Source organism: Pleurodeles waltl, chromosome 4_2 (genome assembly GCF_031143425.1).
Source record: "Pleurodeles waltl isolate 20211129_DDA chromosome 4_2, aPleWal1.hap1.20221129, whole genome shotgun sequence".
Lineage (NCBI taxonomy): Eukaryota > Metazoa > Chordata > Amphibia > Caudata > Salamandridae > Pleurodeles > Pleurodeles waltl.
The window spans coordinates 141,482,166-141,505,852 of NC_090443.1; the positions used below are offsets into that span (position 1 = coordinate 141,482,166).

General features: G+C 41.8%; 1 protein-coding gene across 4 annotated transcripts in view; it reads right to left on the reverse strand.

Moving 5' to 3' along the window:
- Positions 1 to 4,172: 4,172 nt before the first annotated feature.
- Positions 4,173 to 23,687, reverse strand: part of LOC138292397 (pleckstrin homology domain-containing family A member 3-like) — a 94,630-nt gene continuing 75,115 nt past the window's right edge. For 2 of the 4 annotated variants that reach the window (XM_069230975.1, XM_069230973.1), the window contains 2 exons: positions 10,592 to 10,749; positions 4,173 to 5,308 (listed from right to left, as the gene is read on the reverse strand). In XM_069230975.1, coding sequence (XP_069087076.1) covers positions 5,244 to 5,308; positions 10,592 to 10,749 — 223 coding nt within the window. In that variant the 3' untranslated portion in view covers positions 4,173 to 5,243. The remainder of the gene's footprint in view (positions 5,309 to 10,591; positions 10,750 to 23,687) is intronic. The other 2 variants (XM_069230974.1, XM_069230976.1) reach the window with 1 other exon arrangement.

Genomic DNA, 23,687 nt, shown 5'->3' on the forward strand with positions numbered 1-23,687 from the left:
CAACCAGACAGTGATTTTGAGCCAGCACTTGAAAGATGTGATCATAGGAAGTTCAAGGCAGGATGTGTGCAAGGTCCTATGGTCAGAGTCCAGGGGTGAGCCCTGCTTGGGCAAATACTTCACAAGGGAGAGTGAGAGCTATAGATAGATCCCATACCACCAGTCCTGGAAAAGATACTAGAGCTGGAGGATAGCAACTTCATCAAGGGCTCCATAAAGAAGATTACCAAAGATGACTCTATAGGTCATGATGAGAAATCTTGATTCACCCATGGGAGTACGTGGCTTAAAGGAGAACACCAATGAAAGTGATACACATAGCAGGCCTTAACCTAAAAAAAACTGGAGCCAAAGATTACATTGGGCCACATGATACGTGTATGGCCATATAAGGGTCAAGTCCAGAAGAGGTGCTCGTCATTTGTCTACACTTAAAATCTAAAAGGGCGAAAGTGACTGAGATGCCAAAAATGTCTCTCCTGAGAGCATGGTAATGGGCAATATTATTTAGGGAGTAGGAGAAGTGGTTAACCTCAAGTAGCTGATACCATTTACTCCAAGTGGTCTGCAACACATATTGGGGACTAGAGTCTACTGCAGTTGGTTTTCTGATAGCTGGGGGTGGGGGGGGGGGGGGGGAGAAGGGGGTGGTCAGATATGAAAAAGGGACTATAAACTAACATGAACTCAGTCATCATAAATGTGGCTTTCATGGTTTTACAATGTTCTATCCAAGCTCTGTCCCCTGCTTAATCTCTGGATGGATGCAACAGCAACTGAGAAATGTAAATGGAGTAGAAAGCTTAGGCATTGGAAGGATGTTTCTTCTGCATCATGAACAAATTCAGCACAGCTCCAGCAGGAAACCTCTAGACCAGTGGTTCCCAACCTGTGGTCCGGGGACCCCCTGGGGTCCGTGAAGCCTCCTCAAGGGGTCCACGATTGCTTAGAAAATTAAATATTAACAAATTAGGCCCCCAGCTTTTAGTAATTACTCAAGGGGGGGGGGGGGGGGTACCTGAATTCCAATAATGATTCATTGGTGGTCCCTGGGTTCCAGTAATGATAAAGTGGGGTTCCACAGAAGTCGAAAGGTTGTGAACCACTGCTCTAGACTTTAATATCAGACAAATGCATATAGGGCAGCCCATGTGTAGCCATCTAACACTTATCTAATGGTTGGCACATGCTGGAAAACGGCACCAAAGCTGCCTTTGCACTTTTAAAGTGTCCCCCAACATTGGATGGTCACATCATTGGCCCTGTATATCACAAATGGTTGTTCTGACGAATGCAGAACTCCAGTTTAGACAAGGAAAAAGAAATCTAAAAGTACACTTAAGTAGAAAATTGTGCAAGATGTTGTCAGCGGAGGAAAAAGGGAGAAATGAGAAGAAATTGAGAAGCAATCTCCTGGTTCAAGTGGAACTTCAAAAGCAATTTCAGAATGATGGTAGGTGAGTCAAGAGTCTAACCCTGTACATGCTCATGTCTTCAGTGGATGACTGTTCAAACAGAACCTCAGGAACAATTCCTGTATTGGGCTATACATGTCTCTAGTACAAAGGCCATCTGACTGGTCCTGGCCTCCAACTGAAAGGATTCCCCAGGTGGAGTAATGTCTGTACATAAACAGCAGTAAACTGCATAATGACAAAATGCTTCTACTGACCTACTTTCTACCAATGAAGGTGTAAAAGCTCAGACATGCTGATTGTTGAATGTAGGAAACCAGCCTTTTCTGCGCGGTTACCCCAGATTTTTTGCCTTTTGCTGAACCCCTTGCTGACTTTAGAACTTAGTGCAGTTTACCCCAGCTTACCTGTAGTAAAGTGACTGTGCTCTCCCTTTGAACATGGTTGAATTAGCATGTTTCTAAATAGTAATTTTAACATACCTCAAAGTGTCTAAAGAAATTGGGCCGAGTGTACCTAAGGCCTGTACATTAAATGGCACTAGTGAAATGCAACACCTATTGTGCCAACCACTACTGTGGCAAGCAAACATGTTTTCAGGTCTGTAAACATAGCCTGACTGTAGCAGTGGAAAAACAATTTGCCCTGTCGAACGAAACCGATGTGACAAATCAAAGTATCCTTTAAAAATATTAGTAAGTCACCCCATGCCTTGCATCCTACCAAGGCAAGGTGCATGGTACAAAATTAGGGTGTGTACAAATGTAATGTTAAGACTTCCAAATTAAAGTCCTAATGGTTTATCTCAGGATTGGGACAAACTAGAAAAATAATTAAACAACTATTTTACACACTGACTAAAAATCCAATTTAATGGTGAAGTTGGATTTTTTGAGAAAAAGTAAGTTTTAGAAAGTTATCTTTTCCTTACCTAAAGTTCCTTAAGGCTAATTTGCATTTACTCTCCTTCCCCCCACCAAGTGACTGTCATCGGATTAGGTGTGAAATTCTACCCAGAAGCGATACAATAAGTCACTGTGATTGACAGGTTGACCTGAACGGGCAAGGATGACTCCTTTGAGCTCATAAGGCTTAAGCATATGAGAATATTTTTTTACATTAAATCATCAAGTCCTGCTTGACAGGTCTGCTGGGTTCACACAACACACTTGGGGCACACTTGAAAGGAAGGGAACATAATTCCAAGACAATTCTTGTGTATCCACTGCCTGGGTGCTGAAGAAGCCCACTTTTGTCCCACCAAATGGCTGCCTCTTGGTTTATTATGGGTACAGTAGCTGCTTCAAATTGGATTAGATGTGGCAGGACAGGAGGCTTACCATAGTACACTCCCCGTGCACACCCATAAGCTCCCAGAGCTGAGTGGCTCAAGACTTTTCCCATCTTGAAATTGCCAAAAGTGGGTAGGGTTAGCACAGGGAACTTGGTAACGACGTTACAGGGAGTACTTCCCAACCACTAGCTACTACCAATCATAACGGTGGCACCTCTAGGCACCCTGGACCAGAGGAAGAACCAAAGATGACTAGACCTGCTGTATGTGACTTGAGAAGAGCCCAGGAGGGCTGGACCGGCGCCCCCTTGTACGGAGGACAAAGAGGTGGTCCACAACGGTCATAATGCAGACTTCCAGATTAAGGTAGGGAGATACAACAAGCTAGCTGCAAGAGTCCTTTCTGGCAACCGCACAGCTGGCCTCCGTCTGAAACACTGATTCTTTAACTGTCTTCCATGTGAACCCGGGGGCTTTAGATGTATTCTCTAATTGTGGATTGGGACTTTAAAAACTAAGTCAGAAGGTAAAATCTTTGACAATGACAAATCTTGTTGGTGTATCACATCTTCACTCCCTTGCAGCCAGCCTCAAACTGAGGCCAGGTATCGGTCTACTGCGGCTATTGACTATCATTGGCTGTTTATGCTTCTTGGTCCTATTCCTATTTAAAACTAAACAAAAAAATAAATCATGCCTCCTGTCCCCCTTATTGGATTTTTGTCAGTTTGGTTTCAATTTGTCAAATAACTTAAACTGTATTTTTTAATTTGGTTTGGAGTTTTTACATTTTTGCATTTTGACTTTATTACTGTTTTGGTAGTGCATTAATACTTTATACATTGCCCTAAATGAAGTCTATCTAATATGTGATATAGCTACTGGGCGTTAGACTCAAGATAATTTAGTGACTTTGAGGGTTCACCCTAACAAAGGTTGTGCATATTCCTCGAGGTCGGTAGTAATTTATCCCAAAATATAATCCATTTTCTTACTATGGGTAAGATCTGGGCACTGTAAATAGTCCCTAAGCGTGTTTTGGAAGATGGATTCCCTGCATCCAGTGCTTTTACACATAAAAGGGAGAAAAAGAATGAGTGCAAGCTGGCAAACAAGAGATACATTTCTTTACAAAAACTGGAAGTAGGCATGCTTGGGGAACTCCAGTGCACAGCATTCAATCCTTCAAGGTCACAGAAAAAATATAAAAATAGAGAAAGCTCAGTAGATGTTTTGGGTCGGAGTGATGCTTGAGCAGTAGTCCCTTTATTGTTTGGTTGACATCAGTAGCACCATGGCCATTTACCTGCAGAGTAAAACATTCACAAATAGAAGGGGCAGTCAATGAAAGGGAGTTCAAAAGCAAAATAAAACACTCAATGGACAGTAAATGATATTTTGGGGCAAAATGGGAATTTCTGCAGTACCAAGCAATAGAGAAAAGAAAAACAGTACAGCTAGAGTCATCTTTTGGCAGGATTTTTAGTAATGAGCACATTAAAAATATATCTATAAAATGCATTTGTTACAAAACAGTTCATAAAAAGGAGTCTTCCAAACCTCAAAGCCAAACAGTTGTAGTGCTCCTCTTTCGATGGAATGACACCCGTTCACCACTATCACACCAACTGTCCTAAAGTGCAATATTTGCAGAAAACAAACAGTGCTGAATAAGGGGCTCCTCCTACCTGAAGGACATTCCCAAACATCAAAACACTAGAGAAAATGTGAGACCAAGGAATAAACCTTTGCCTCTCATCTTGTCTCTTCACCCTTCAAAATCATGCACAGTCCCACAACAGTAGAAGTGTTTGATTCAAGAAAGTTTATGGTCCGTTCTCCCCTTCTCTTTTAACAAGACAGCAGCTAGTGCCTCACAATGATCAGGTTGTCCCCACCATCATTTGAACAGATCATTGTAAATACCATTACAGGTGAAGTAGGACTTTCCCCATTTTCATGATCCCAAATGTCTAATTCAGGACGACAATGTTCACCTGTATCAATAGTCTGAAAATAACTTGTAGCCAATACTGTGATGAAAAGGTGCAGACAGATAAGGGGTAACAGATGGCCCGAGCTCAAAATGTAATGTAGGTTGTCATGGGAAAATAATATCAGTGGGAAAAAAAAAAAATCTTCAAAAGATCAGGACAGGAGGTAAAATCTACTTCTTCGTTACTAATCCATGCACCAGTTTATGAGAAGGCACAGCCCCCAAAGATGACTATATGGTGTGCAGGACTGCCAGCAGACCAGCATAAAACAATCGAAGCTTGGTAGGTGCCTTTAGACAATGAGAGAACCTGATCCAGCATTTGACCTCATGGTGAGGGAGCAGAAAGTTCTGAAAATCCAACAACACACAATGGTACATGTTTCTTACTGTCGGGTCTCGACAGCTGAGGTGCACTCTTCAGTAGGTGGACGGTTATGTAGTGTTGCAGAGAATGTGTATCTTCCTTCCCATAACCAGACAACGGGGTTGGAAAACATCCACAAGATTTGACACGATAAGTAGTCGTAAGATTCCTTCATTTGTGATTCTCACTGGTAATGGTTTGTACAGGAAAGTCTTGCACTGGCTGTGATGGTGCTGCTTGGAAAGGAGATAGAAAGAAACAAAGTTGAAGCTTGTAGAAGACTAGTAACTCTGAGGTGAAACAGACGGTCTTGCATGCAAAAGTTTACATAGTTAGTGCTGTGTATCAGTATTACTATTTACTATTTGACTGTTCCAATTGGGCAACTGCTCATTAAATGGTCAGAAAAATGGCAAATAGTTGGACTTTTTTTTAATGTAAGTTTCTTGGAGGATGGCTAGAAAGAGTTTGAATTCAGCACCTGAAAATCTTTTCCCTTCCATTGCATTTTTCTTACACTAACTTCTGGGTACACTAACTCCCAAATGTGGTTGTGCATTAGTACCTAGGTTCTCCTTTAGTTGGAAGGCACTTTTACGTTTCTGGTCCAAAGGCTCACAAAATCTTGAAAGTGCTCTCAACTAGGGACACACTATCCTTAGAACACCCAGTACTTTGTTGCATGAATCTGCGAAGTATGTACTACCTACAGGAGTTTTCAAGTATCACTATTTCTTGCATACATGACCTACGATTTAATGGGCATTGGAGAAAAGGCCCAGGCCAAAGCAATAGCTTAAGGCATGACTGGTGTACCTCTGAAATTCAAATCTTAGTAGGGTTGGAAAACACTGTATGGAATAATTCTTATGGAGACAATGACACTCAAGATGGCGAAGCTGCATGTCTCAGAAGACTGGAGATGGCAGTGCGGATGGATGTACAGTACCTACCCTCCCCAACCCAAGTCTCTGAAGGAGATAGGAATATCTTCTTTGATTTGAATCAAGAACTCCCAGCCCTCGTGCAATTGGGAGAGCTCACAATGCCAGCGATCAAATTCACCATAGAACCAAGTGTTTGCTATGGAAAATGTCCTTGGTATTTTTCAGACACTGCAGCAGAAACACTAACACCAAAAGAGAAGTCTAATATACTGCCAGGGATATAGTTCTGGTAATTAATACAAACTGTGGTTCCTTAACAGAACGAGAACAAAACATTATAATACCCCCCTTCTTCCAAATTGGTAAACATTGGATAACAGGCAACTGGCTCTGCATACGGAGCAAAACATTTGAGATTCTTCTTATCTTCCCTGAAAGGACAGCGTTTCTTGCTCTTCCATTTGGTCTCACACTATGTCCTTCACTCCATCCTTTGTTAACCCAGTCAGGAATCTGGGAGTTATCACTGCAAGTTACCTATCCTTTGGGATAATTCTGTAACAAAAATGCATTTTTGCATCTGTCACCTGAGAGATATACTTCCGTTACTTAAACCTCACAACTAAAATGCCCTTGACTCAATGAGTTGTCTGATCATACATGGAGTACTGCAATGGCAAATATTGCAACCTCCCAGACAAATCACTATGAAAGGTACAAGGACAGCAAAACTTTGCAGCCTCACTCATTTACTATTCAAAGATTCAGACCACTTCATAGCAATTTTAATGTCAATTTACTGGATGCCCAGCAATCAATGGACCGATTTTCAAACCATAGGACTGGTGCACAAATCTTTACATAGCACATCTCTGGGAAACATTTACAAATAACTTGCCACAGGTTGCCTGATTGGATTGCTATGGTCTGCCTCCCACAGCTGTTTCCTACTAAGCCCATCTAACCTGAAATAGCTTGGAGGAAAATCCTAAATGACTGTCCTCACTTGTATTCTCGCTTCTACTTCCTCAACATCCCCGGCACTTTGTACTATCCTTCCGTCGAATGAGCGCTTTATAAAAATGATAAAAATCAAAGTGGGAAGAATACTCTTGTAAGGCAATTTAATCTTTTATCTACAACGAAATCTAAATTCACTAAGTACACAAATGGGTTTGGTATAAAACAATGTCCTAAGAGCTCCACATGTAATTTTTCAACAACTAATGCACAACAAAAAAAGGTGAATTTAAAATAAAACGAACACCCATGTTTGTCTGTCATGAAAGCTAATCACATAGTATGAAAACTTACCCAGTAATGTAGTTTATAGTCTGGAAAATATTTAAACAGGGATGAAAAGTATGGTATAGTCGCTTCAGTAAACATTGAAATTATAATCTACATAATCTGTTGATAGTAGGGCATTTGAAATTTATTCTTCTACTTTATTCTTGTACTTAACTATTGTAGATGTTTCTCTTTAAGCTTTCTACTAGCAGTTTTGCACAATAGTCTTCGCAGAATAAGTTTGATGCTCCCTGTTTATTCACTTGTAACTTGCACAGTCACTAGGAACGTAGAAGCTGAGACTTTTCCTTCGTTTCTTAGAGAATCCTAATTGGTTATCTGCATCATCTAAACTTTATTTCTAAGCAATTAACTTGATTTTAGCACACATTTTGGTATTTTAACAATGTATATTTTGTTTTTAGTTAGCACCTTACTAGTAGTCTTGCCCCTCTATCTATTTTTTATCTTTTAGACAAACAAGGATTTATTATACCCTTTGATCTGTTTTTAGCTGGTAGGAAGTATTTGTTAATTTATTTTTATGCAGAAATGAGATCTGAAGTTTATACGTGCCAATGATTTTAGAAGCAAAATTGTTTAGTAATGTCATGATGTAATACACTCCAGAATGTTTTAGATGTAATGTTATAGTGTTATGTTTGCCCTGTCTGAAAAATAGCAAACTAGTACATTACAATTATAAAATACAACTCTGAAATGTCAAAGATTTGTAGCTCACTCAAAAATAATCGGTACTGTCCAAATCTTAGCAAATGTGAATGTTTTGATCCCCAATTTTAACAAATGCAGGGGGTCTTCTTCAACTAGAGTGCAGCTTAGGTCTCAGTGATCTGCATCCAAGAAATGCCACAATCTGATATGATTAAATCAAATGTTTTAACTTTGATGTTATGTGTATTCTACGGTCCCTGATAACTTTTGAATGCTTCAAACAATTCTGAATCTGAGTCTTTCAATTACTAACGTGATTTACCCATTTTTCTCTGGGATGCAGGATAGCCCCTTGTCTTAACTACGGATCACACACAGCTTACAATCTATACATCAACAGCTCAAATGATAATCCACAAAGGTGATGTTACAAGTAATATTTTCCATGTACTGAACTCAGAAATTCTGTTTTGTAATGCCCTGGAAATTAAAGAATCACCAACAATCTCATAGTTGCACAATACCTGATATCAGCACCAATTGCTAGCTTCAAAAACACGGGTTACATAAAGGACACACAGCAATAATGAGTTGGGTATGTAAGTGAACTATTTATTTTTCCCTGACCCCATAAATTCACTTTCGTTCTCCAAGCTGTGAAAGTAAATATGGGCTCCAATGTGGTACAAATGATGAATTGGAAAGACGAAATGCTACTGCTTTACAAAGGCTCTCTAGTGTGAATGAAACGAGAAGGTGGTGGTGAGGGTCTCCTATGTACAGGATCATCAGTAGGGAAGTGCAGCAGGGTTAGGCGGGACACTGAACTGTATACCGGGATCCTGAAACATCATGAGTGTGCTGACCCAGACAGATTTGAACTGTGCTCTCCATGAGGGGGGCTCAGGCAGAGGAAAGAAACGTACTGGCAAGTGACAGGAGTGGTTCATTGGTCGGGTGAGTGGGGGCATTCTGATATAGGTTGCTGTAGTGACTATCGCAGTATTACAAGGAGGAGGATAGAGATGGTTGTAAAATGGTTTAAAAAGAAAATTAAAGGGATGTAGTGGGGTAATTTCCGAATACCATTTAAAGAAAGCCATCCTCCTTATATGGAATTTGGAAAAAATTATAAGATTAATTTATAATAAACCGTCACTGTGTTAAAATCTCAACGTTTGTGGTACATCTGGTAAGTGCTGTAAAGCTTAGCACACATCGAAAGAGTGCTGTGTTTGTTTGGATTATATTTGGGTAATTAAAAAGTGGTACCAACTGGAGAATATAAAGTCAATGTTTTGTGAAAATTCTAGTATTGAGGACACTATGCAAAAATGTGTGAAATCTTAATGAACAAACTTTGTCAAAGTATCCAGAACAATAATATAATAGATTCTAAATGCTATGCTGAGAATTTCCTTGGATGTCAAATAGCACTTTATTTAAGCTTATTGCAGACTTATTGTTTACTTTGAGGCTATTTAAATTCATTATCTTCCAACTTTTTGCGTGGTCCTTGAAATATTGCTGTATTTACCCTACATATTTATGAGATACTGAAGAGGAAATACTTAACTCATGTGCAATAATTTTACTCTGTGGAAAGAGTCACTGTAAACACAGTTCCCCTTGGGATCAAAAGTCCTGGTCAGGGATAATGAGATTCCGTTACACTTAAAGAGTGTAGCCATCTGCCACTATATTTTCAATTTAATCTGCCACTTCTCATTTGCCTTTTGTGGTTTAATCATTAACCACTCAATTCTCACATTAGTATGTCACACTCTCCTGGCCCTATTTGATGTTCTTCTAATTCCTCTGCCGACTGTGACATGTGAATAAAAAAAAGCAGCAGTAAGCAGTGTAGTAGGCAAACAAACAGAAACAGCACATCTGAGATGAAATAGTAGGAAACAAACGCCTCCAACATTTTGCCCTCTTCTGCTTTCTATATAACCCAACAACTCTCCAGCCATTTCTTATAGGTCGCAAATTACAACTCATCATTTGTACTATGCATCATTCCATCAATCTTATTGCAATCCTCACCCTTTCCTTGTACCTTATAACATTTTCCACCTACTCCTTGTACCAAGTAATTTTTCTACCACTACTTTGTACCAATTCCCAGCCAGTCCTCTGGCTTTGTAGCATTTTCTAATAACCTTCTTTGCCCAGCAAGTCTCAATGTGTATCTCCTGTGTACCTTGCAACATTCAGTGTTTATTTCTTCTACGCAAACACTATCCACAAATCCCTTTAATATTACAACAGTATCCACCTATTAAATTACCCATGTACCATACTCTGTCAAATGTACTTAACAGCATTCTCAACCCATCCACTTACTTTGCAAAAGTCCAGTCTAATTAATTTCCCCGCCCACAGTTTGTACATTTTAACACTCTCCACTCCTCCCTTGGACCATGCAGCACTTACCACCAGTTCCGAGTACCGTGCCACTCACCATCCCTTCTTCCTTCCATGCAACATTATCTACCCTGTCCATGTGCCATGCTCTATTCTCTACCCATCTTTTGTACCAATCCATTACACTCCATCCCCATGCCATGCAGCACTTTACAGTCATTCCCTGTGCAACGCAGTTTACTCAAAACATTAATTGTTCCACGTAATAATATGTCATTGAACCCTCAGCTCTTGTACCTTCATCCTCCTCGGGAAAACTGCTTTCAAGATCCTCGTTTGGCAGGTCCTCATGTCTTCCTTTATGGGAACGAAACATCACCATCTCTTCTAGGTTGCGTAGCACAGTGACACCACCCTTTTGCCGCGGTGCCAATGAGGGATTGGGTTCGGGTTGCCTTGCGAAAAAACAATATGTATGTTAATACTACTGCATTCAAATTATCCTAATCAAAGAGCACCATTTGGCCCCTTCCCAATATTTATCATGGCTCTGTGGCCACCAGGACAATCATTGTATGGGTATAAAGTGGCACATTTTAATTGCTGATATGCATTCTGTTCCAAAGAGGGGCAGGCATTCGTTGCACAACAGTCACCTTTATTCTGGGACTGTATCCTACATTGATTTTTAGGGTCGAGCCTGCGTTGCATGCGCTCGCGCATGCGTATCGCAGCGAGACGCTTTTGTATTTAGAAAAGGGCTCGGAGCCCTGTCAACTTCACCTCAGTGTTTTTTATTGGTTCATGGGCTTGCCTAATAAAATCTGCTTGCTTTCATTAGTCGAAGGCACACATACATCATGCCTTTTCCAGTGGCTAGCCCTCCTCGAGCGCAGCGACCAAGTACAGAAAACATGCGAGGCTCGCTGTTTTCCATCGGGTTCGTGGACTTCTTTTTCTCTAATTTACAAGCGCGATCTCGCTTGGCAGAAGTCGAGCACTTTACATAGTTAATTTCACTTTTTCGGGTCATGTAAATAAATGCACTTTTGCCCGATAGGTGAAAAGTCGGGTTAGGAGTTTACAACGCGATCAGCTCTAACATGAGCAAACACGAGACCCGTTGCATTGTAAATGCTTGTTTCTATTTGCTATCATTACTGGTATCCAGGAGCTCAGAATTTGTCACATTCAGACAGTAACAGTGTAAAATTAAATGGAAAAGAGCCCGTATCAATATCGTGAGCAATCTAAATGCGATAAGATACTTTTGTGCAATTAAAGAACAAGGTATTACACTTAGGTAACACGCTTCCTGAAGGATACTCCATCTAACCAAAGATTACTCCACTTGTGAATGATCCCACAGGCTTTCAACTGGATCTGGAAACTCAAGAGCAGTACTCCTGTACACCAGTGGGTGGCACAGTGCAGCCTATAAACACCATCTAGGCATGCTGACGTCAGTTCTTTCTTATGCTTGTTCACAGCCTCAAATGAAGCTCCTAGCTCCAACCTGGCTAGATCGGTGTGCAGATCACGAGGTAGGGATGGTTTTAGATTGAAGAGTCCAGTCCACAGACTGGGAAGGTGGGAAGGTCGGTAGGTCGGTGGGGAATCTGCAGTTAGAGGAATATCCACCAGAAAGAGCATTACCAAAGGGAAGTAACTTGTTCTTCTGATGGATACTTTTAATTGAAGATTCCTCACCTTCTGAGAAGGTAAAAAAACAGTACCTTTCCTGGTGGAGGGTCTGTGGAGTGGCTCAAATCAAAAAGTCCCACAGGACCCAACAGGCAAAATGCTCAACCCAAAGGACATGACTGACAAGGCAATAGTGCTTCCCGAATATGTGCATTGTGCCCACAAAGCAGCCCGACATTTCCCGGGCAGGTACTCTGCCTGCTTCTACAGTACTAGCGTCCTTGGTTCGAGTGAAATGAGCCCTCAATCCTTCAGGTAGCCGCTTTTTTATGTAAAACGGGAGAGATTTTGATGAAGCTGCCTATTACACAGGTTTTCTGTGTTTTAGTTAAAACCAATTTATACCGAAGAAAAACACCACTCAAGGGGATATTTGCTTTTCAGTAGAAACCAGAAAACACTTGAATTTGCTGCATTGGTACACTCTGCTGGCAAAGCAGTATAAGAGCAGCCTGTACACCTAAACACTTTTCTGTGACAGATGATCCCACTATAAACTATGCAGGGCGCAATAAGCCACTTAATAGGCTCTTTTAACCATCAAAGAGGTCCATGAACACCCTGGCATACTTCCACTCTCATTTTGGAGGATGTATCACCTCCTATGACTATAATTTACTGTTCACTGCACATTGATATGTAGTGGTCAACATGCTCCTAGTGGATCTATGAGTAGGAGCTAAGTCCAGGGAAAGGGGCATCATCATGCACAGAGAGTGGTGAGACGCTGCAGATTCACATGCTGTGCACATCCCGCCATCTAGTGTTGGGCTCGGAGTGTTACAAGTTGTTTTTCTTCGAAGAAGTCTTTTTGAGTCACGAGATCGAGGGACTCCTCCCCTTTCGGCTCCATTGCGCATGGGCGTCGACTCCATCTTAGATTGTTTTCCCCGCAGAGGGTGAGGTAGGAGTTGTGTATATAGTAATAGTGCCCATGCAATGGAGTGAGTATGTATGTACATAATGTGGCTAAAAGTGATATATTTACAAATGTACAAGTTTAATTATTTATCAACTTAAAAACGGCTACAGGCTCCCGGGGAGGTGGGAGGGGGCATGTGAATCTGCAGCGTCTCATGCCACGAACAGATGTACACTGGGTAAGTGACATTTTCCGTTCGATGGCATGTGTAGCTGCAGATACACATGCTGTGCATAGACTAGTAAGCAGTTATCTCCCCAAAAGCGGTGGTTCAGCCTGTAGGAGTTGAAGTAGTTTGAAATAATGTCCGTAATACTGCTTGTCCTACTGTGGCTTGCTGTGTTGTTAACACAACCACGCAGTAATGCTTGGTAAATGTGGCTGCCTTACAGATTTCAGTCATTGGTATGTTTCCTAGAAAGGCCATGGTAGCACCTTTCTTTCTAGTGGAGTGTGCCTTTGGTATAATAGGCAGTTCTCTTTTTGCTTTTATATCACAGGTTTGAATACACTTAACTATCCATCTGGCAATGCCTTGTTTGGATATTGGATTCCCTGTATGAGGTTTTTGGAAAGCAACAAACAATTGTTTTGTTTTGCGAATTTGTTTGGTTCTATCAATGTAGTACATTAGTGCCCTTTTGATGTCTAATGTATGTAATGCTCTTTCAGCTACAGAATCTGGTTCTGGAAAGAACACTGGGAGTTCCACAGTTTGATTTAAGTGGAACGGTGATATGACTTTAGGTAAGAATTTAGGATTTGTGCGTAGAACTACTTTATGTTTGTGTATTTGTATAAAGGGTTCTTGTATTGTAAAGGCTTGTATTTCGCTTACTCTTCTGAGAGATGTGATAGCTATTAGAAAGGCTACTTTCCATGTTAAGTACTGTATCTCACAAGAGTGCATGGGTTCAAATTATGGACTCATGAGTCGTGTTAATATGATGTTGAGGTTCCACGAAGGAACTGGTGGTGGTCTTGGTGGGATAATCCTTTTTAGACCCTCCATAAATGCTTTTATGACTGGGATTCTGAATAATGACGTTGAGTGCGTATTTTGTAGATAAGCCGAAATTGCAGTCAGATGTATTTTAATGGATGAAAAAGCTAACTTGGACTTTTGTAAGTGTAGTAGGTAGCTTACGATGTTTTTAGCAGATGTGTGTAATGGTTGAATTTGATTATTATGGCAGTAATAAACAAATCTTTTCCACTTATTTGCGTAGCAATGTCTTGTGGTTGGTTTCCTAGCTTGCTTTATGACCTCCATGCATTCTTGTGTAAGGTCTAGGTGTCCTAATTCTAAGATCTCAGGAGCAAAATTGCTAGATTGAGCGATGCTGGATTCGGGTGTCTGATCTGTTTGTGTTGAGTTAACAGATCTGGTCTGTTTGGCAGTTTGATATGAGGCACTACTGAGAGGTCTAGTAGTGCTGTGTACCAAGGTTGTCGTGCCCAAGTTGGTGCTATCAGTATGAGTTTGAGTTTGTTTTGACTCAATTTGTTTACTAGATATGGAATGAGTGGGAGAGGGGGGAAAGCGTATGCAAATATCCCTGACCAACTCATCCATAACGCATTGCCTTGAGAGTGACCCTGTGGGTACCTGGATGCGAAGTTTTGGCATTTTGTATTTTCTTTTGTTGCAAATAGGTCTATTTGCGGTGTTCCCCATCTTTGGAAGTAAGTTTTTAGTATTTGGGGATGAATTTCCCATTCGTGGATCTGTTGGTGATCCCGAGAGAGATTGTCGGCTAACTGATTTTGAATTCCTGGTATGAACTGCGCCATTAGGTGAATGTGGTTGTGAATCGCCCAATGCCATATCTTTTGAGCTAAGAGACACAATTGTGTCGAGTGTGTCCCTCCCTGTTCGTTCAGATAATACATTGTTGTCATGTTGTCTGTTTTGACAAGAATGTGTTTGTGGGTTATTATAGGTTGAAATGCTTTCAACGCTAGAAATACTGCTAGTAGTTCTAAGTGATTTATATGAAGCTGTCTCTGCTGAGTGTCCCATTGTCCTTGGATGCTGTGTTGGTTGAGGTGTGCTACCCACCCTACCATAGAAGCATCCGTTTTGATTACGTATTGAGGCACTGGGTCTTGGAAAGGCCGCCCTTTGTTTAAATTTATAGTATTCCACCATTGAAGTGAAGTGTATGTTTGGCAGTCTATCAACACTAGATCTTGAAGTTGACCCTGTGCTTTTGACCATTGTGATGCTAGGCACTGTTGTAAGGGCTGCATGTGTAATCTTGCGTTTGGGACAATGGCTATGCATGAGGACATCATGCCTAGTAGTTTCATTACTAATTTTACCTGGAATCTTTGGTTTGGGTGCATGGCCTGTATTACGTTTTGGAATGCCTGTACCCTTTGTGGACTTGGAGTGGCAATCCCTTTTTTTGTGTTGATTGTTGCTCCTAAGTACTGTTGTATTTGACACGTCTGTAGGTGTGATTTGTTGTAGTTGAGTGAGAAACCTAGCTTGTGAAGGGTTTCTATTACATACTTTGTGTGTTGTGAACACCGTTCTTGCGTATTGGTTTTGATTAACCAATCGTCTAGGTACGGGAACACATGTATTTGCTGCCTTCTGATATGGGCTGCCATTACGGCAAGGCATTTTGTAAAAACTCTTGCCGCTGTTGTTATTCCGAATGGCAACACTTTGAACTGGTAATGTACTCCTTGGATTACAAACCTTAAGTACTTTCTGTGGGAAGGATGTATGGGTATATGGAAATACGCATCCTTGAGGTCTAGTGTTGTCATGTAGTCTTGTTGTTTGAGCAATGGGATCACGTCTTGCAGTGTCACCATGTGAAAGTGATCTGATTTCATGTAAATGTTTAATGTTCTGAGATCTAGGATGGGTCTTAGAGTTTTGTCTTTTTTGTGTATGAGAAAGTACAGGGAGTAAACCCCCGTTCCTTTCTGATGAATTGGTACTAGTTCTAGTGCATCTTTTTGTAACAACGCTTGGACCTCCAGTTGTAATAGATCCATGTGTTATTTGGACATGTTGTGTGTTTTCGGTGGGACATTTGGAGGGAATTGTAGGAATTCTATGCAATAACCATGTTGGATAATGGCTAGGACCCACGTGTCTGTTATTTCCTCCCAGTTTTTGTAAAAATTTGTTAGTCTCCCCCCCACTGGTGTTATGTGTTGGGGATTTACAACACTGAAGTCACTGTTTATTTTGCGGTGTTTTGGGACTTTGGAACTTCCCTCTAGTTTTAGGGAACTGTCCCCCTATGTATTGTCCCCGAAAACGTCCCCTCTGATACTGGCTCTGGTATGTGGGCCTTGTTTGTGAGGTTGAGGGTTCTGTGTTTTGTCCTTGAAACCCCACCTCTATACTGTGTTTTCCTAAACGTGCCTCTGCTCTGTGGGGAGTAGAGTGCGCCCATGGCTTTGGCCGTATCTGTGTCCTTTTTAAGTTTCTTGATAGCAGTGTCCACCTCCGGCCCAAACAACTGCTGTCCATTAAAAGGCATATTCAGCACCGCTTGTTGAATTTCCGGCTTGAATCCTGAGGTGCGTAGCCAAGCGTGTCTCCGTATGGTGACCGCTGTATTTACAGTCCTAGCAGCTGTGTCTGCTGCATTCATTGCCAACCGTATCTGGTTGTTAGAGATACTTGGCCTTCTTCCACCACTTGTTGTGCCCTCTTTTGGAACTCTTTGGGTAGATGTTCTATGAAATGTTGCATTTCGTCCCAATGAGCTCTATCATATCTAGCCAGCAAGGCCTGTGAATTAGCAATGTGCCATTGGTTGGCTGCTTGTGCTGCGACCCTTTTCCCCGCTACGTCGAACTTGCGACTTTCCTTGTTGGGTGGTGGTGCATCTCCCGATGTGTGTGAGTTTGCCCTTTTGCGAGCTGCCCCTACTACCACTGAGTCCGGTGTCAATTGCTGCGTGATGTACACAGGGTCTGTTGGTGGAGGTTTGTACTTTTTCTCCACCCTTGGAGTGAAACACTTGCTTTGAGTGTTTCAGCATTCCCGGTAACATAGGGAGACTCTGGTACTGGCTATGTGTAGACGACAGAGTATTAAACAAAAAGTCATCTTCAATTGGTTCTGCGTGCAGGGTGATATTGTGAAACGCGGCTGCTCTTGACACCACCTGTGTATAGGCAGTACTGTCCTCAGGTGGTGATGGTCTCGCTGGATAACAGTCGGGACTGTTATCTGATACTGGCGCATCATAAAGATCCCATGCATCAGGATCATCTTGACTCATTCCTGTATGAGTTGGAGACTGCATCATTGGTGGAGTGGCTACCAGTGATGGTTGTGGAGCGCTGTGGTTTATGGTGGCAGAGTTATTTGTTTTGCCACCTTTGCCTGTGGTTGCTTGTCTTTCTCTTGGAAGGCAAGTTTCCTTTTCATTCGGATTGGAGGGAGAGTACTGATCTTTCCTGTGTCCTTCTGAATGTGGAGCCTTCTTTGAGTGTAATCAGGCTTCCCTGCCTCTAGCTCCTGTCCAAATCTGTGTCCTTGCATCTGTGAGGACAGGCCCTGTTCCTCAGTGTAGGAACTTGGTTTCGGCTCCGAGGCCAGATGTTTCGGTATCGAAACCTTTTTGACCGTTTTCTTCGGCTCCGAAAACACTTTTTTTCCCTTTCGGTATGCCGATATCTCGGTGCCGACTCGTTTCGGTACCGCTCTCTCGATGTCGAGATTGCTCTGACCCGGTGTCGAGCCTGTTCTGTGCCAGTATCTCGACCGGAGTCGGATGACTTCCACACGTGTGTGCCCTTTTTCAGTGCCGATGGCCGGTCACCTAATTTTCGTGTTTAGCCATGGCCTGCTGGCGGTGGCGTCCCCTGGGCTTTTATGTACTTTCCGTGAGTTTTGGCCAGGGGTGTTTTACTCACAGTTTTCTGCGTCTGTTCGGTTTCGGCCTAGTCCGAGTCCGAATCCGCGATGGAGAAGGTTTCTTCTTCCTCGAAGTGTTGTTGTCCTGCCGGCGTCGACGCCATTTGAAGTCTTGTTGCTCTCCGGTCTCTTAGCGTTTTCCTCGAGCGAAACGCTCGACAGGCCTCACAGGTATCCTCTTTGTGTTCGGGAGACAAACACAAATTACAGACCAAATGCTGATCTGTGTAAGGATACTTGTTGTGGCATTCAGGGCAGAAGCGGAATGGGGTACGTTCCATTAGCCTTGAAGACGCATGAGGTCGGGCCGACCAGGCCCCGCCGGGGAATCGAAAACCCCGAAGGGCCACCGGAGCTCTTCCAAATTCGGTGTCGATCTGTTTTAACTAACCCAATACCGAACGCAAAACAATACCGTAGAATTGTCCGAGATTTAACTAACTTTCCGAACCGAAACACGGAGCGAAGAGGAACACGTCCGAACCCGATGGCGGAAAGAAAACAATCTAAGATGGAGTCGACGCCCATGCGCAATGGAGCCGAAAGGGGAGGAGTCCCTCGATCTCGTGACACAAAAAGACTTCTTCGAACACTCCGAGCCCAACACTAGATGGCGGGATGTGCACAGCATGTGTATCTGCAGCTACACATGCCATTGAACATTATATATATATATATATATATATATATATATATATATATATATATATTAGTTATGGGGCGGGTAGGGGCATAGTGTGGGGGGGGGGGGGGGGGGGAGAGTTAGTGGGATTCCTCAAATAAAGAAAATCAATTACAAAAAAGCTAAATTTGTGTGCATTTTTTAATTTACCTTAAATACACTTACCTTGCAAAGGTGTATGTGTAGTAAAGGCATGTATGGAAAAGGCAGATGCGTGGTGGTAAAAGCATGTATGGTAAACACTTGAGGTGAAAGGTCATACATTCAGCAAAGATTACTGTGCATATGGACACTTACGGCATTTATGTCCTCTCGGAGAGCACTGTACCCATAACTCATGTTTGTATTTTTACAATATGCTAGTCTGAAAAGAACGCAGATATGAGCTGCATCCCCTCATACACAATGACCATATAATGAACATCTTGAGCAACCATGCACAGGCCCAGAAAAGGCCTGTGTGCTGATTTTACTGCAACTGTGCCGCCTGCATACATACATAAACATTGTAAATCTACGAGTTAGTGTATAAGCTGCAGACAGCACAGCTTGGAAACATGAAGCGGCCACTGCACTGTGCTTTGCTTTCAAGCAGGTGATTTAGACAGCATAATAGGAGCAGAAACGTTTGTAGACCAGTTCTGAGCCTGATAACTTGGTTAGAATGTGTACATGATACAGCCCCAGGGTCGTCAAGTTCAACTTTCATTGTTACTGCGACATGTAAACTGTTGATTGTCAAAATGAAGCTTGGAATAGATGGCACACCAGAAACAAAGCCTGATTCTTGGTAAAATTACCTGTACAAACCACATATTTAATGGAAAGATATTTAGCTGTGCCTATTTCCCCCAGTACAGAAAATGCAACATAACAGTAAATGCTGAATCACCTTTTAAAATTCGCCAGATAAGGAGCCAGGGCCAGCAGCCTTACCATAGCTAGTTTTATTCAGCTGGTAGCATATTCCATCAGCCCAAATATCCTCTAAACTGACAATTCGAAGCTGGCACTCTCAGGAGCTGCTTATTTTCTAACCATTTCTCCTGTTCAGGTCAATTTAATGCCCTAGACACGGTGTATAAGGTCTCAGAAGCTTTCAAAACACAAGCCTCCATCTTATCAAAATGATCAGACCCCTTACCCGTATCATCCACTACCAGCTCTCTAATATAATGTCTTCCCCTGTTCATCCTCGCCTTCCATGCCAAGAGGCGGCCACTTTTTTCACCATATTCAAAACTCTTTAAACTGCTCACCTCACATCTACCTCTACTCCTCTTGTCCATCAGCATCTTAAAAGCCTCCTGTTGCTCTGCCAACTTTAAAGTTATCCTCTATTTCCCTTGTCTGAGAGTGCCTCCATCCCATTCTTTAGTAGCTGCCTGATCCCCTCCTCAATTGCCTTAGATTCTTCCCTTTTTCAGGCTTTTTTTTTTGGGCCCCCACCTTTCGAATTTCACCTCATACAAATGAGGTTTAAGAGTCCCACGCCACACTGTGACTTGCTGTGCTTGCATTAATATCATACTACAGCTCAGTCTCGTCTCAACACGTCGACCACTTCCGAATCAGAAGTAATGACTATCCACTGTCCATCTCATATTAATGTTAGGGCTCAAATATTTTAACTCCAACATGACTGCTCAATAACCCAAACAATGTGCTGGAATGTGCTCCACTTATGTTACTCTATCCAACAAATTAACATCAACCAGAAAGAAATCTATTCTGTAAGAGTTCCGATAATTTTTACAATAGAAAGTGTGGCATTTTTCTTCCCTGCTCTGCTATACCATATATCACACAGACCAAAATCTTGTATTACATTCTTTAAGAGCTTTCTAATTTTACGCTTACCTGTAGTGCCTATCCTGGCCGACTTATTTAAATTGCTATTAAGAACGACATTAAGATCTCCACAAATCAGGAAAAGTGCTGGAAAATCCAACCAATTCATCGCCATAGTACCCAAAGGCTCTGTATCATTGTAGTTCAGACCACAATAGCCAGCACAGGAGAAGGTGCCCTGCCTTGATATGAATTTACCAATTATCCACCTACCTCCAAAATCTGCCTTATGTTCTACCAACTCTGCTCCAGCATTTCTACTAACTATGAAGGCTACACCTCTTGCACCCATGAATGATCTATACTGACCACTTGTTGAAGTCAACCGTGCTTTTACGATCTTTACTAAATATTGCGATACATTCTGTCAGTGTTCAATGGGTTTCTTGGAGTGTTATTATATGTGCAGGTGTATCTTTCAAATATTGTCATATCAGCTTCTGCCTACTTTTGGAGTTAAAGCCACTGATATTCAAAATTATTATTTTAGCTGTTACTAACTTCTGCCCCAGTCCCATGAGTTTGAATTCTTCCGCCTTCTACCCTTACCCCCACTTCATTGTACCTCACTGACAATGATGATTTGTTTAGACTCCCACTATTTCCTAGTGAAGTTATTATGCCGTTTTAGCAGTGATGTAATTGGCTTCTCCCACAATGCTCTCAACCATGTGATCGCACACACACCTCTCCCATATGTCACACCTATTATGCCAATTTGAACCAGACAACTGAAGGGAGAGACCAAATATGGATTTGTATATTTTTATACGTGGATTTTATCATTAGAAACCATGCTAACTAAACTGCTGTTTTTAGATATTCGGATTTGGTGATTCTGTTGACATCCAAGCTAAGAATATTTCTATTGGTACCTCCCTGAAACTAATTTAGTGCGATCAGTGGGGTCTTCTGGTCTGTGTTCTGATGGAGGTTTGCTGGGCAAGTTATACTGATAATAAACACCACTTCTAGTGTGTATGCAGATTCTGGTATGCCACCTAAAGTGATGAAATCGATAAAGCAATTGTTAGGTTTTCAGGCAGCTTGGGAAAGATGTCCTATCAGGGTGGGAAGTTGAAGGATTCTAGCCTTTTAGTAAGATTAGAACAACCTTAAGAACTGTCATCAGTACGTCTAAAACATGGTCCTGCTTCGGTTAGTTATCGCCTCTTCTGAACAGGAAATTTTCTGTCTTTTGACAAACTCTGTTACTTTCACATTAAACTTTACATTTTAGTGCTGCAGGAAGATCCTGTGATGCTGGATCAGAAAGCTGTTTTTTTTTTACTGGACTCCGCCTCAACGCCACTGCCTGAAAAAACCCACTGTTACATCCTACCACATTTTCAAAACCATGAACATTGAATCTGCACAACCCTGAAACAAAGTTATTGTGATTATGTGGGAAATGCTTTTGCACAAAATATTTGTCTACCATCACATGTGGACAGCGGTACGGAGGGCAGGAATGAAATGGAGAGCTTTCCAGGGATGACACGGACAAAGAAAGATAAAATTAAAAAGGAACACTTTTAGGATTCATTTTATACAAAGAGAGGAGTTCCAACAAAGCTGCAGCTTTAAAATTTCCCAACATGGCCTTCCTTAAGATTCCTGGACATCCCAATGCCTCTATACAAATTCCACTGAATACCTAAATCCAACAACCATAGCTGGCACGATGCTGTAAATCTCACTCATGAGTCTGATAATATCTAAGTTCTGTGCCATTTAAAAACAAAGATGCTTTTTTTGATCTCAGCACTTACATGATAAGATAATGCCCAGCATGTGAAACTATAATAGATATCTTCAACAACATGGCAGGCGTGTTCTTTAGGAAAGGACACATAATGCTCTAAGGACAACTGTCAGTCATTACTGTCTAGAGGAGAAGAGCATCTCTCTCCGTGTTTTATTTCCAGCTCCTGACATTTCTCATTCTACTCTTGATTGGTGTCTCACTCTCTCTCCTCAGTCTTTGACATAGGGCTTCTTTGTAAGCACGCACTCTATTGCTCACATCCTCCCAATCTCTTCAACCTTACATATCCAGACTCCTACAAACACCTCCTTTTGTTTTCCAAACATAGCTCCAAAATCTCACAAATCACCTCCTCTCCTCAACTTGACCTCTGACTTTCTCGGATTCTATCCTGTTTTGCCTTTCCAGACCCATTCTTCTCCCCACAACACACACTCTTTTCGTCTCTCTGATCTCTGTTGCCTAGTTATTTGAAAGTGACACAAGTTAACAAGTCCTTATAACTAGCTGTGCTAAATAGAATGTTTGACTCCATTATGAAAAATTGAATGATTTGTATACAAATGACAAATTACACTTGAAATGAGGACATGAGACACACCATCTATCTGGTGATCACTGGAAGAATGTGAAGCTTGATGTACAAAACCATTTTGCGGTTGCAAACCGTGTGATTTACAAAATCACAGTGTTTGCAACCGTGAACAGGAGTTTCCTAACCTACAGAGCCCTTTTAGGAGTTGGAAAATTATTTCTGACTCATAACAGGGCTTTTATGATCTTTTAAAAATTGCAAATATTAGGGGTGTAAAAGGAGTGTCCCCCTCTGATTTGCCATTTGGAAAGGAATGTGCCAATGGCTTGCAAATGCAAATACGGTTACAAACCATTGAACAGTTATGACCGCCAGGGGAAAATAAAAAGGCAGGCAAAAATTGTATATATTCTGTGTTTTTGGGGGTCGTTTGCCTTGATAAACCACCAAACCTCCCCCCTCACCTCCCCACACCTCCACCGGGCCAATAAAATATTTTAAATGTAGGTTTTCCCTAGGTGTGCGAGTGGGGCCACCTTGGGAAAACAAACAAGTGGGCAACAATTGTATATCCTTTTTTGTGCGTGTGTGGGGAGGGAGGGGGGGTGAGGGCGGGCATCTTCCTGGAGGGGGCAAATTCAATATTTTACGTCTGTGTTTTCCATAGGGTTGCGGGGTAGGGACACCCCAGGGGATGGTAAAAAGGCCGGCCCAAATTTTTTTTCACTATGTCTGTGTTTGGGGGGCAAGGAAGCACACCAAGCACCACCACATGGAGAGAGCAGAACTACCCCATTTGTCTGAAGATCTGAGGCAGTTCTGCTCTCCGCAGGTGGCGCACTGCAGCAACTTTGCTTGCTGCATTACACTAATTGCTCAATGAAATATGTGGAACTGGGTACATGGCAGGCTGAATTAATACTTTGTTTTTTTCCTTTTTTAGTGTCCTTGGAGAAGCTGCAGCAGCACTGAAAAAAAGAGGGTTTTTTTCTTTTTTTGCTTCTACATTTTGTCACGTTTCTCAGAGATGCACA